The sequence below is a fragment of the Mus caroli genome, chromosome 18, assembly GCF_900094665.2.
Source record: "Mus caroli chromosome 18, CAROLI_EIJ_v1.1, whole genome shotgun sequence".
Taxonomy (NCBI): domain Eukaryota; kingdom Metazoa; phylum Chordata; class Mammalia; order Rodentia; family Muridae; genus Mus; species Mus caroli.
In genome coordinates, this window is record NC_034587.1 from 50459538 (window position 1) to 50474211 (window position 14674).

Sequence of the window (14674 nt, forward strand, 5' to 3'; positions counted from 1 at the left end):
TGCACCACACAAATGCTGCTTATTACTCTATATTCACGCAGACCCATATATCTCTGATTACTATACAAACTTTTAGATATATAAATTTGATTTTTTTTTACTTAGCATTGATCATTAAACTTACAGAAATTCATTGGCTCATGAATCTGTTTCTTTCCATATAAAGATTGTGTGGCCTTAAAGCTTTAGAACATTAAAAAGCTTGGTCAAGTTCGCTGCTCTCCTGCCTGCTGACCACCCTGTCACCTTACAATCTTCCCACTCGTGTTCCTTCTGAGTACCCTGACTGGCAAGAGCGCACAGTTGCCTGGAGACCTGTGGTGTGCTTTCCAGTTCTGGATTAGGGCTGAAAATGCCAAACATACAGGCTCCACCCCAACCTCTGATGAGGCTCCAGTTTTCACTTTTAATTACAAATGCCAAAGCATTTCCCTTTATCTTTTAGAGTCTGCATGAGAAGTAATACAAAGAAAGATTTTTTTAAAGTCTAAAAAAATCTTCAAACTTCATATTGATTACACAACTTTTTACCTCAGAAGGCCAAATGATCCATGAGTTTTAGTTATGAAGTATAGATCATACATCATTTGAACACAGGCGTACACATATATGTAACATGTATTGTTTGATGTACATGACATATTCACAAAGCTCTATTCTACCCATAAAAGTGGCCTTCCTCTGTTTGAAACACATCTAGCGAACAAAGAGGTATAGAAAGGAACTAAAATGTAATTTGCTGGAACTCAGAAAGCTCGAGCTTGCAGTCTAGGTCTGACCTTAACGATGCATCCTTAACTAATAATGGGCAGGTCGCTGGGTCTTGCTGGACTACTGTTTTGCCTCTTGAAAGGAAGATTGGCTTAGGTCAGTGATTCTCAGCCCTGACTTCACTGCAGAAGCACTTGGGGGACTTTAAACAGTATAGTCAGGCCCTTCTGAGAGACTCATTTGGTTTTAAAAAATTCTCTGTAAATCTACTACCAAGTTGCCAGTGAGTGGCGCTCCAGGGTCTTTGCTCCTGGGGATGAGATGAGCTATGCTTCAGTTGCTGTAGACAAGTCAGTTTCCTGGGTTAGATATGCTGATCATGTGCCTCTGCAGAAGAACCTTGGGTAACACATTAGCACCCCTGTACCATATATGTGATACTCCTTCCTGGTTGATGCACCTCAGCTGCTGTCTTTCAGAGTTGAGGATGCTCATGTCATGAATGGAGTTTGGCCATAGTTGTGGCGAGGCACAAGAGAGCTCCCAGTTTGCTTCCTACCATAGCTCTGAGCTGGTGGCCAATAGCCACGTAAGTAGCTATAGCTCGCGTGGCTTTGTTTCTTTCCATAACCAACTTTTTTGCAAATCATCATCTTCAAAATTCTGCATATTTTTGACGAGGTCTTTCACTCTATTTCTCTGGCTGGCCTGGAACTTTCTATGTGGATCAGACTGGCCTAGAACTCAACAGAGACCTATCATCTCTACTTTTTCCTCTGCCCCCAAAGTGCTGGGATCATAGGTGATTACCACTACTCAGCTTAATCTCTTTGACTCCTGAAATGACCCATATACATATACACATACACATACACATACACACATACACATATACATATACACATATACACATACACACATACACATATACATATATACACACACACATATATACACACACACATATATACATATATACATATACACATACACATATACATATATACATACACATATACATATATCACTTTTAGACCCCCAGAATGACCAGTTAGTACTTGAAAAATATTGTTAACACCGTAAGGTATTTTAAAATGAAGCTGAGAGTAGTGGCTCACACCAGAAATCCTAGTACCCGAGAGGCCAAGGCAGAGTTTGAGGTCAGCCTAGGTTACTGAGTGATAGCCTGTCCAAAAAAAAAAAATTAAAAAGAACAATAAACTTCAAGTATTTAGGTCTCTCTGGAAGAAAACCCTTATCATATAGGTCTTCCTTTTCTTCCACTTTACCACCCAGCAAGGACTATCTGCCTCATTCCAGTCTTGTCTCTTCCTACATCAAAAAGAACAGTGACTGCTTGTGGCCATCAGGCCCTGTGATGAACTCTTTGATATCACACCTTAGCTTCCTATCAGGAGGTTGAAGGATGAAGAGACCACGCCCCCATAGCTCCACTGCTATTGGGCATTCACCTCTTTCCTAAAAGCCATGGATGCTTTATGTCGCTCCATTCTTGGGGTGACTACTTCATGGTTTCCCAAGGACTACAGCACGGGCTTGGCTGTTGCAGCCTTCCCTACAGACATAATGCTACGAAACAGTGGAGTTAGAGCCCAGGCCATCCCTATCACCATGATAGGTTACTAGTACTTTTACAAGCTCAGCTACCACTGTCCATATTTTCCCCGAGAAGAAACAGGGCACAAAGGGTTGAATAAGTTGCCTATGATCACCATCTTTAGTGAAAACCAGACTCAAGATGGGAGCCTAGGCCTTCCTAATTTCAAAGCACTGTAGCTATTGCTACCCCCTTCCTCTACCCATCTGTCAGTCGAATCTCTCTCAAGGCTCCTCCCCGCCAAAGGCTCCTCCCCACCAAAATCTGAATGGTTTTATTCTCCTTTACTCAAAACCAGCCTGTGCCTGTTTCCTGGGCCTTAAATAATGCTTACCATACTTTTAAGGTACTCTGAGGTTTGTCTTTTCCCTCGCTCCCTCCCCAGCACTATACCCAAAGTGGCCAGCATCCCATACCTGCTGTGGCAGTCCATCTCTTTCACTATTCGCCAGCCTGCCAGGTTTCTCCTGTCTTCAGGTATCTGTCCTCTTCTTAGCTCTTCAATCAGCTCCATGGTGAATACCTGTCCTGTTCTGGAAAGGCCCAGTAGTAGGTCTTGGCATTCCCTACCTAATGCACTGAGATTCACCACTTCTGCTCCCCCCACCCCCACCCCACCCCCACTCCTCTATCTCTCTCATATCTGCCGGTCTCTAAGCAGCATGCAGTGTGAACTACCTTATGTCTCAGGCCATAATTGCATGCATGTTGAAGGCAAAGGCCATACAACCACAGCCCTGAGCATATACTAGTTGCTTAATAAACTGCCATTAGATTAGTTATTAATTTGTGATAAGCCTGACTTTTTCCCCCTCAAATGATCTTATTATGCTTATTTGGGGGCCAGCAAGACACAATTTCACATTTGTTTGTTTATAGAGATGTCTTGAAGTATGTGTTATTGTGTTTATTTAAGGGCTAGTGAAGCTGACCTTCTCGAACTCTGACTGTTCTAGTGAACGTCCCTTCCACGGTAATGGAAGCCATGTGCCGACAGGATGCCCTGCAGCCCTTCAACAAAAGCAGCAAGCTTTCTCCCTCGGGCCAGCAGCGCTCCGTGGTTTTCCCACAGACTCCCTGCAGCAGGAATTTCTCCCTCTTGGATAAATCTGGGCCCATGGAGGCAGGATTTAACCAAATCAACGTGAAGAATCAGAGGGTCCTGGCGAGCCCAACCTCAACCAGCCAGCTGCACTCGGAGTTCAGCGACTGGCATCTCTGGAAGTGCGGCCAGTGCTTTAAGACTTTCACGCAGCGCATTCTCCTGCAGATGCATGTGTGCACGCAGAACCCCGACAGGTGAGACCCGAGGCTTGCCTTCCCGGAGCACCTTGGGGGAAAGCCGCGGGCTGCTAAGATGCTTGCTCGCGGGGTGGAAGGTGCCGGAGTTCAATTAGGCGGCAGCTGCGCCTCCATTGTTTGTGAAGGCTGCACAGACAGGTTGGTGGTTGCCTAGAGGCATCTGCGCCTCGCTCGCTATCCAAACAGTTGCGTCCAACTTTAAAAGGGAGCAAAAGAGAAGGAACATTTATGAATATCAGGGGTGGAAAATGAGGTCAGGATAATCAGAATCCCTTCTGTCTTCCAAAGATAATATAGCTGGCTGCCGGGCGGCTGTCACAGCCGTTTCAGAGTTCACCTCCAGTGTGCCGTGAGTATGAACTTAATTAAGTACTAAGAGGTAATGAATTGGAATTTTTTGCTTAGTACTATTTTTCTTCGGAGCATGCAAACCCATAAATCCTGCAAACCTGTCAAAAGGAAATACCCAGTCGGCTAGTGATATGGAAGAAAACAGATGCCACTTATTCAATAAACTAATATCCACACAGAAGAAAAATGTTGACTAGATACCTCAGAGTCAAAGTTGGTTTGAAAGTTTGTCAATACGGAATTTTATGGCCATGAACTGAGGATGAAATTTAGCTGAACAAGTGAATTAAAATTTCAGGTACTCTGACGAGTGGCCCAGTAGATATAATGGAACTATTATTTATGGATCAAAACTGGTTTATTTGACAGCCTTGAAAGCTGGGAGCGCAAAAGACAAAGATCAAATTAATTCAATAAGAAGGCTTCTTGTGTTTTATCTCTCCTTTATGTCCTATGAGAACTTGATTAAAACCAAAATATGCAAGAAAAGCCTAGGAAAAAAAATTCACTTTGAATATAAGGTTTTTTTTTGGAACTAGGATTAGACATTTGGAAGCAAGATTCCTGAATTGTTTTCTTAATTTTGCCACTGATTAACCTCAATGAAGTAAGACCTAAGACTCTTTGTCTCACTCTACAGACACTCCCCTCTCTCCTCTCAGCTCTGCAGCACACAGCAGCATGCTTAGGAAATCCACAGAAAGGATACGGGAAAGAGGTTTGCTAGGAGGGGTGGGGACATTCTAATCTCAGTTTCAGGATATTTATACATATCTGCATCTGCACACATTTTATTTGCGTCAATCTCAAAATTGCTTGCTTAGTCTCAAGTATTACTGTAAGTAATCAATATGGAGACAATTCATTTAGGGCTAAGGCAGCTGTGTCTAGGTGTGTAGCTGCAGACTCGTGTTATGGGGGTGAAATATAAAACTTGGAACATGATTTTTTTCCCCCCAACAAAAGGCTTTTCTTAAAAGTTTTCAGTCGTGTGTATGTAGTCCCTCGATACGTCTTTCTTAGCTTACACATCACTTTCAGACACCTTTAACGTCTTCTTACAAAAACCGAGTTCAGGTGTATGGGTGTGTTATTTGCAAATTGTAGTCAAAGTAACTAGTCATGCACAGTAAAATTAAAAATAGATCACAGTTTCTGGGTCTTTGAGGGTCATCTGACTTCATGTTCAATGTCACCAAGGCAATGAAGATATTCCATGGTAAGTGAACAGCCTGTTTTGTCTGACCCAAGTTATACCCAGAAAATTGCATGTCATGGGTTCAGTCTCTTTAAAGTTTGCCCTGTAAAATACATACAGCACCACAATTTAATACATCTAATCTAAAGAATTAGTTTATATAAACAAAATACCTCCAGGGGAGACTGTTAAGGTTATTGATAACTGTAGGCAGATTTAATGTGATTGGCAAATCTCTCAGTGGTATTAGTCCCGTTCTGTGCTAGATTCTGCTGGGTTCATGGCACTCAGCACCCAGGTGTGGTGGGATAAGTCCTCTCGGATGAGGTGAAGTAATAGGTGTTTATGATCAAGGATAATGATCAGGGTGGGATCAGATTACTTAGGGACTGGGTTTCCAGTTCTTCCCTAAGCTTTGTTGGTGAAGACACAAGAGGTAGTTGACATCATTCATTAATAAATTAAGGAATCAGGACTTGAGGAAAACCAGACTCCTTAAAGGCACATAATACAATTCAATGTTTCTTAGTAACAATGGCAAGACAGTTGGATTACATCATCAACCTCAGCTCTTTAGACAGGAAATAGAGGGAGATGCCTACTCACTCTGATTTATTAATTTTATTCTAGATGAATAATTTATTTTTACCCTATATGACTCGAACCACACTTTTCTGTCTGAGAACATGAGATGGGCTCTTTGTGACAGAGAGTTTGGAGATAGGGAGATATGCTCCAGTATTCCTAACTACACAAGGAAAGGCTAAGCAGGAAAACTTCACAAAATGTGATCCGGACATGACAGTTGTTCGTGATAGTTGCTAAATTTGGAACCTTGCCTGTTCTATTTGTGGAAGCACACCTCTGCTAAACAGATATATTCGTTGGTGACTAGCTTCATAGTTGGGTATTTGTGTCCCATAGTTGGTGCCCATTCATCCATAGCCAGATATCCCTGATACCTGTGTAGCACCCCTACAAATATAAAAAATCCACGCTCAAATTCCTTACATAAAAAGGTGTGGAATTTGCAGATAACCTATGCAGATTCTCCTGTGTCCTCTAAGTTATCTTTAAATCACTTATAAAATACCCCCAAAGAGTTATGAATACCATGTGAATAATTTTTATTCTGTATTGTTTAGCACTACTGGCAAGAAAGGTCTACACATATTCTGTACGGGTGCATTACTTTTTTGTAAAAGTAGTTTCCTATCTCTAACTGGTTAAATCTGTTGATTAGAGACCTACATGCAAGGGAAATGTTAACTGAACAGTAAACTAGTTTAATAGAAACTGTTTCTCCTTTCATGGAAAATTCATGGGAAAAGCTCACTAGAAAGAGAGACCGGAGGACAAAGTCAGAAGGTAAATGGGTTCAAATTTGGAACAGACCCCTGAATCAAAAGTCCAAAAGATCTTTCAGTCTACAGAGAATTTGACTGAAAAACGTAGGACATTTGAATTTTCGGCAAGGAGAATGTATGTCTGATAGCTGTGATCCTTTTCATGGGAGGTGTCATTCAAAAGTATAAAGGAGAAATCCATGGATACCCAGTGATGTGACATCATTCTTCATCTCTGACTTACACACAATGAATACAGGGGAAAAATGAGTTTGATCTGGCAAAATAAGAGTCAGAACAAGAGATAAACAGATCCATGAAGATCCAAGAGCCATGGATTCCTCTCTCTGTTTCTGTCCCTCCTCTCTCTTCCTCTCCCCCTCCCTCCCTCTCTTTCTCCCTCCCTCTCTCTCTCCTTCCCTCTCTCTCTCACTCCCTCTCTCTCTCCCAAATTTCATTCTGCTGATAATAAGCCAACAGATTGACAGATCCTCAGATCTTCCTTTTCTCAACCTACCAACTCTTCTCTGGGTGATCCAAAAAGAAGTTGTTGAAATGTAGACCAATCGAGATTCTGTTTACAGAGTTTGTAAGCATTTGAGTTTCTATATAAACTTAATGCTTGAGCCAGGACACCTTGAATTACTTTGGCCGGGATCAGGAGGTAGATATCGCCTTTCTCTTCTGGATTTTTGCTACAGAAACATTCAACAGAGTCCAGAGGGAGGGTACTCCAGGACCTGGTGAGCAAAGCTTTCGATCACAGTTGATTCTTTTCTGAATGTTCTCATTTTCACAGGAAATGTATTTATAATATTTATCTTTGTTTTATACCACTTTTCTTTCTCTTCACTCCTCGCCCCTCTTGTTTGTGCCACATGGGAGAAAGTCTGCCTTTAGCTCCCAGGCACACCATCAGCTGTTCACAATTATGTTTAAGTGTCATTGATTATAATTGTAAGAACAGTGCTAATGGGAAAATGAGTATCAAAAGGCTCTGTCTGAAGCCGAAGAGTTGGCTCAGAGGTTAAGAGCTCTGCCTGCTCTTCCAGAGATCCGGGAGTTCAATTCCCAGCAACCCCATGGTGACTCTGGTGGGAGGAGCCAAAAGGTGTCTTGTTCTTGCATGCTCTGCCCCTTGCCATGAAAGTGCCAAGTTTATCTTCTTTCTCCTTTACAGTGTTCTGTGGACTCTTGGGTTGAACACTTCTAACCCTTTCGAGACTCTTCATACACGGAGGTAACCTCCTTGTCCACACAGCCAGCAGTGACTTCCGTAGGCCTCTCTGAAGTCTTGCAAGATTTGCCCTTGGGCTGCCTGTCATGGAGCAAGGAGAGGGTGTAGCCCCAAGTGAACAACTTTTATCCTGGAGATTTTCATGATATAAAAGGAAAATCAAAGGATGATTAATAATTTCGAATCAAGCCACACTTAATTTTATTAAATGTTTCAGCCTTTTCCTATATACACCAAAACCAATTACAGACTCAAAACAAATGAATTGCACATTTCACTGGCGTAATCTTTGGCAGAGGAATTACCAGTGACAGAGAATGTCAGGAGATGAACCGAATGGTCTCACTGCTTTCTTAAATCTGCCCACACTCTTGTCTGCTTTGTGGTTAAATTTTGTAAATGTGTACACAGCGCTTTATAGTTTTTCATGAAGCTTGGGCTTTCCTATATTGGAACGAGCCACACGAAGCTATTTCAGTCTAGGTTACCGTAAGTCAAGCAAAGGGACGCTTCAGTTTCTCAGTTACACTATTCGATTTTCAAATGCTCAGCTGCTCTTTGTAGCTCTTTGTAGCCCCGTATCAGGCCCTGCAGCTTTAAACAGTCTCCACTGTTGACTTTCCTGCTTTAGATCCCAAGCAGCCACCCAGCCCCACAGAGCTGTGCACTGTGAGATGCTATTCCTTTGGGTTTGCTTTGAAAATGACGGGAGGCTATGTGTGGATGATGTGTTATGGGGACCAAGTGTTCCTGAAAGATGCTTCCCAATTGCAAAGATGTAAGATCCCGGGCCCCGGTGGAGCACGACACCCACAGATGTCTGTATGTGCTTTCCTGGTGTGACACATCAGTCAAGGATGCCATTTTAGAGTTAAGATAGATCCTAGTCAAAAGTTTGATCACTTTAACCTTATCTTTTTGCCAGATTTTGAAAAAAATCAGTGGGGGTGCTGGGGTTTAGGTTATAAAATGCTTGGCATGCAAATACAAGGACCTGAGTTCTGTCATCAGTACCCATGTGAAAAGCTGGGCATGATGGCACACACTAATATCTTAGTGGTGCAGAGGCAAAGACCAAAGCCTCCTTGGAGCCTCATATAGTCAGTGAATCTTGGGTACAGTGACAGGCTGTCTCAAAGAAAACAGATGGCTCTAGGAATGGCACCACATGTACAAGCATATACACAGCCCTCCCCCCACTCCAAAAATGTAAACGAGATGTTGGTAATGGCAGTTGCCTCTGTGTTCTGAAATTCCTGTTGTTATTTGAGAGACAGGATGTGCTCTAGAAACAAGCACCTACACTCTAAACTCCCATGGCCAGCTGTCCCCAAAGAAATGGTAACTTCCCAAGATAACGTTCTAAGCATCTTTCCTACTCATTTCCGTTTTTAATGTATTCCTAAACCTGTCTTCAAAGCTTTAACTACAATCGGATCGTTTGCTCTCCCTCTTCCAGTAAGGATTGGGGAATGAGCAAGACCTCATTCACTCATGCTAAAGGTGTACTCTGCCACTGATAGATATCCTCAAACATAGTGGCCAGGGACATGGCTCACTGGTTGGGAGCACTTGGTCTTTGAGAGGACTCCAAATTTGGTTTCCAGCACCCATACCCATGCTGGATAATTCATGACTGACTGTAACTCCAGTTACAGTTAAAAAAAACCAACCAACAAACACACCTGTAGCTGTGTTTAGTTTGTTGTTTGTTTAAAGACAGTGTCTCTCACTAAGTTAACCAGGCTGGTCAGCTTGCTCGGTAGCACTGGCAGATCTTGAATTTAAAATCTATATCAGTCCCCCCAAAATTGTGGACCTATAATGCCAGATGTGGCTTCGTTTACTCATGTTAAAAAAAAAAAAAGAGGAAACTCTGTAAACAGAAGAACATAAAGCTGAAAAGAACACCACCCACTAACCCTGCACCTTTGTGGGTCTCTCCCAGGCCCCCTTTGGATATCCTAGAATCACCATGTAGATTAGATGAGCACAGAATTCACAGAGATGTGCCTGCTTCTGTCTCTTAAGGGAAGGTACAGGCTGCTACTCCCACGTCTTTGATATTGTTTGTTTTCATTTGAGACAAGATCTTGCTATGTAGCCTAAGCACAGCATTTATACATTTATACTCCTATCTTTTCCATACATTTCTACACTGAGAGAGACTGTTACGGCAACAAGAACTCACTTAAGCTCCAGGTCCTCATATGAAAAGAATCAAGCTCTGCCAAGATGAATGTCAGCAGATGCTTTGAAATCACTGTACGGTACCTAAAAATACGAGGCTGTAACTTGGCTCTGTGAAATTCCCTAAAGCAAGGTTTGTACCTATATTCTGTTACAGGATTTTCTTGTTATTCAGAATTCTCAAGGTTTTACCAAAGCACAAAGATTGTCCGTATTTTAGGGTATAGGGGGTTGGGGAACAGGGACAGGGAGAGAGAGTGAAAGTGCTCGTGGGCAGGGAGCTAGCTGCGACCATCATGCAAGGTGGCGTTACACTGGAAATGCTATGATTGACAAGCCTTTTTGGGCAACATTAGCTATTTTCCCCCAAAGCAGGAGAAAGATATGATATGCAAAAACAGAGTTCAGGGAAGCTGAGTGACTTAGCCCCATCCCATAGCTGACTAGATCCAGAGGCCGAGGTGGACATACCTCTCCTATTCTAGGCACTTTTGTCTTGCCAAGCTGGGTTCCACATAGTTTTAAAAACTGTCCCATAGTAGCTGGTGAAACAGCTCAGTGGTTGAGAGGCCTTGTTATTCGGCAGGTCGCTGAGTTTGGTTCCCAGCACCCATATTGGATAGTTCAAAATTAGCTGTAACTCCAGATCCAGGGTATATGACGGCAGCCATAGGTACTCATGCACACATACACGCATGCACAAATGTATGCACGCATGCGCAAATGAATGCACCAACATGGGCTCGCACACGCACACCTTAAGTGATATCTTTGAAAGCCTATTCCACAGAATCCCTAGCAAGTGTTCTCTGGCTGGTCCCAGGCAGAAATGGTGCTCTAGGGTTTTGCCCCTTCTCCCTTGATGACACAATTCTACATCAGCCTTTCACATCCTCTCTGTGAATCTTTGCCACTGTCACTATCAGCACAAAAAGGATGGATTGACTTCTGACTGCAGGAAATAAATCACCCCAACTTTTGACAGAAGAGTTAGAAAAAAAAAAGAAAAAGATTAATTGGTTTTATTTAGTGGCTTATTGTTTATAGTGATAGCTATTAAAAATAGATAACCAGAGGCTAATAAATGTTAATGGTCCCTTCACTATTAGAAAAATCAATTGTCAGAGAATATAGCATATATTAATATATTATTTTGTTTATGATCCTCAATAGCATGTAAAAAATTTCATCCCCAGAGAACTATTTTCTGAGAACTCTTTTTAAGGTCAACATTTACTGCCAAGAATAGATTTGCCGGGAGGATATTTTCCTCGGTAGGCAATTTTAATGGCTTTCAAAGTGTTATTTTATAATTATAATAAAATGCATGTGTAATTTGTCAAGATTGATAAACTCCTTTCCAAGGACTCTTATGTATTTCTTTGAAACCTGTTTGAGAGCAGTTAGATAGATTTCTAAATGTAAGTAATTAAAATTGTATAGTATTGAGTTATTGACCAATGCTGGACTATTAATCAAGCTAAAAAATTCTACAATCAGTGCTCAGTGTGCTGAAGCCTAGTAAAATAATAGTATTTGTGTTCAGTGAGGCAAGTAGCCACAATTAAGCACTTCAGTTGACAAATGAGAGGGTACACTTTATTTTGCACTTAATTGAACTGTTGAACATGTACGGTCACCATTGTCTCTCAGCCCTTCAGTTTGGTGTCTGGTCATTGGCGCTTCTGCGTTTGTTAAAGGCAGAGCAATTAGCTCTACTTCACCATTGGCTTTTTAAATTCAGCCAATGTCTGGGCTGCAAACCAGGCCTCAGTGAGTGAGGCGAAGATCCTTCAAGGCACGTTATTAATTTCCTGAACAAAAGAAAATTTGATAAACAAATTAGAGGCCTATCAAGAAATGATTTGAAATGGCACTGAATAGGGACAAGTCCTCAGGTTTCCTCACACTCACTGGATTCTGCTTGAGTAAGCAGAATAACTTCTGGAGAGAAGACAGAATTTTAATCTATTTTATGAAAACTCAACATTGATTTACTTCTCCGTGAGCTGGGAAGAGTGTGCTCTGATAATCTTGCTAATTATCAGGTATTTGTCACAACTTCCTCCCACTGGCACTTACATCATGGTCACCTCCCTGCAAGCACAGTGACATTTGTCATTTCTTGCTGTCACAAATCATTTCGTGCAACCGGAGTCAGTGGAGAGGTGAGATTCAAGAAGAAGACTCGGAGAGATGGAGAGGTGACTCAGGGGTTAAAAGCTACTTTTGCAGAGGACCTGGGTTTGGCTTCTAGAACCCACATGTCAGCTTACAACCATCTGTAAGCATTCCAGTGCCAGGAGATCTAACACCCTCTCTGGCAGCAGGTACAGGTGTGCACATACATACATACATACATACATTCAACATACGTGTTGAGAGGGAGAAGAAGAAGAAGAAGAAGAAGAAGAAGAAGAAGAAGAAGAAGAAGAAGAAGAAGAAGAAGAAGAAGAAGAAGAAGAAGAAGAAGAAGACGACGACTCAGTAGATCAATATTTAGGGTGGGTGAGAAGTCAGGATTTCTTTTTTTAAAGAGACACACATGGTACAGGTCTGGGTTCATCTTTAGTAGACCCTAAGGCAGTTTAATATTTATTAAAGTGTGCATGCAGCTTGGCTGCTTGCCCACTTATTTCCCCAACACTTGGAATAAGGTTCAAACAGCCTATGATGACCTTGGCATCAATGGCTATATCCTTTGAGGACATTTTGTCCTCTGTTGACTGTGCCAAAACCGTGATAATAGCAACTGCTTCCCCTGTCCCACTCAGAGGATTACTGTAAAGATTAAAGTAGATAATTAATTTTAAAGCACTTTGAAAAGTAAAGGATACTAGAGAGCCATAAAAGACAATTATGTATTTTCTTTTGTGCTTTTTGGCTTAATTAATCCCTTGCTAATGTCTGTAAAGTTTACAGACGTGTGTGCCAGTATTTGCCGGTGGGGAGATTAAGACCATCAAATAGCTGTTTTTGAAAGAGTATGATTAACACAGGAAGGGAATGCTTGCCTGTGAGTCGCTGTGTCTCAGCAGCTCTGTGAATTTTGTTCCTGCGACAACAAGTAGCAGAGCTCAGCCGCCCTGTGCTCTGAGCCTGTCTTTAAAGAGGATTGAATGTCACCAGAGTCGTGGTCTCTTTCCTCCCAGTGCTGCCTGACTCAGGAAGCCATGACCAGTCACTCTCTGTTTGTTTCAGACCCTACCAGTGTGGCCACTGCTCACAGTCCTTTTCCCAGCCGTCAGAACTGAGGAACCACGTAGTCACTCACTCCAGTGACCGGCCTTTCAAGTGCGGCTACTGTGGCCGTGCCTTTGCTGGAGCCACCACCCTCAACAACCACATCCGGACCCACACTGGAGAAAAGCCCTTCAAGTAAGTACTGGCCAGTTGTCCACCTTTTTTATTTTTTCCTTATCTTTCTTGGAAACTGCCAGACACTTGCTCCCCTCAGCCCAGCTGGTAGAGAAGGCTGCTTGTCATGTCAGCATCTGCGCTAGAAGAGGTTTTCCTGGGTTTCTCAGCTGACATTTTGGAAATGAAGTAAGGAAAGCTACATTGGTCCTGGCTCAGGGTTTGCAATTTCTGGCCATCAGCAGGCTCCCATAACCATGAAGAGAATGGTCATAGTTCAGGATGCTTGAATAATCCTCTTGGAGAATGTGACTCCTTCGTGAATCTAATGAGGGTTTCTTTTCACTTATTAGAGTGTGAACCTATGATGGCAGACAACTTGTGGCTCTTTAGCATAAACTTTGGAGCTTAAAACCATCAGGCTGATGAAAATCACAACAAAAACAAAGGGTATATTGAAGTTTTTGGTATTCAGAGAATGTGGGTAAGGGCATTTGAACAAGAGTGTGTTTCAACATATAATTCATTAATCAAGGCAGCAGACATTTGAACTATGCAAAATGGCCCACCCATCCATCCATCCATCCATCCATCCATCCATCTATCCATGTGTTCATACAATACAATGACCTACTTTTCCATTGGTCACCCTGCTAGGCACAAGAGATACAAAGGTGAATGAGACTCTACCCCTTTCCATCTTTACTTTGAAGACCTCACCCTCTAAGGGGAAGCCCAATCCATCCATCAGTCAATCAGTCAGTCAATATAACATGGGATGAAAAGTATAACAAGCTGTGTATATACAGTGTTGAGGAGTATCAGAGAAATGGAATCGTCAGATATGTTTAGCATGTATACTAAAGGATCATCAGAAGTTCATCAGACAAGGATGAAGGGAGAAGAGGCTATTACCTGGAGTTCAAACCATACATGACTAATGGTGGTCTCAGAATAGTTGGACCCGTGAACTCTTCTCTTAACACTATTACATTTCTGCTTGTTTCCTGTGCTTGCTTTCCCTACTTGTGAAATAAAATTTAAAAACACAGATGGCCAGCCATATTTACCTTCTGTAGGACAAGCTCAAACAGAGCAGGAAGTGATTCTTGCAGTAGGAGACTAAACTTGCTTGGTCTCAGCCAAGAAGTTTCTCATTCTGTGTTCATCCTGAGGCCAGGTACTGCTCATGGTAACAGTGTACTGTTGGTACTGTCATAGGGACCAGCCTGCCTCACTGGTCTGTCAACCAAGGCAGGGGCTCATAAAAGCCTTTACCTCTATCTATCATCCTTTAAAAAATATTAATTAATTGATTAATTCTTTTTGTGTGCTGCTACATATATGTGTTGTGGTGTATGTGC

At 42.1% G+C, this 14674-nt stretch overlaps 1 protein-coding gene across 1 annotated transcript in view; it reads left to right on the forward strand.

The window, feature by feature from the left end:
• The window catches only part of Prdm6 (PR/SET domain 6), a 102395-nt gene that overhangs the window by 81549 nt on the left and 6172 nt on the right, over positions 1 to 14674 (forward strand). The window contains exons 6-7 of the mRNA XM_021150657.2: positions 3286 to 3628; positions 13155 to 13331. Of these exons, the coding sequence (XP_021006316.1) occupies positions 3286 to 3628; positions 13155 to 13331 (520 nt within the window). The remainder of the gene's footprint in view (positions 1 to 3285; positions 3629 to 13154; positions 13332 to 14674) is intronic.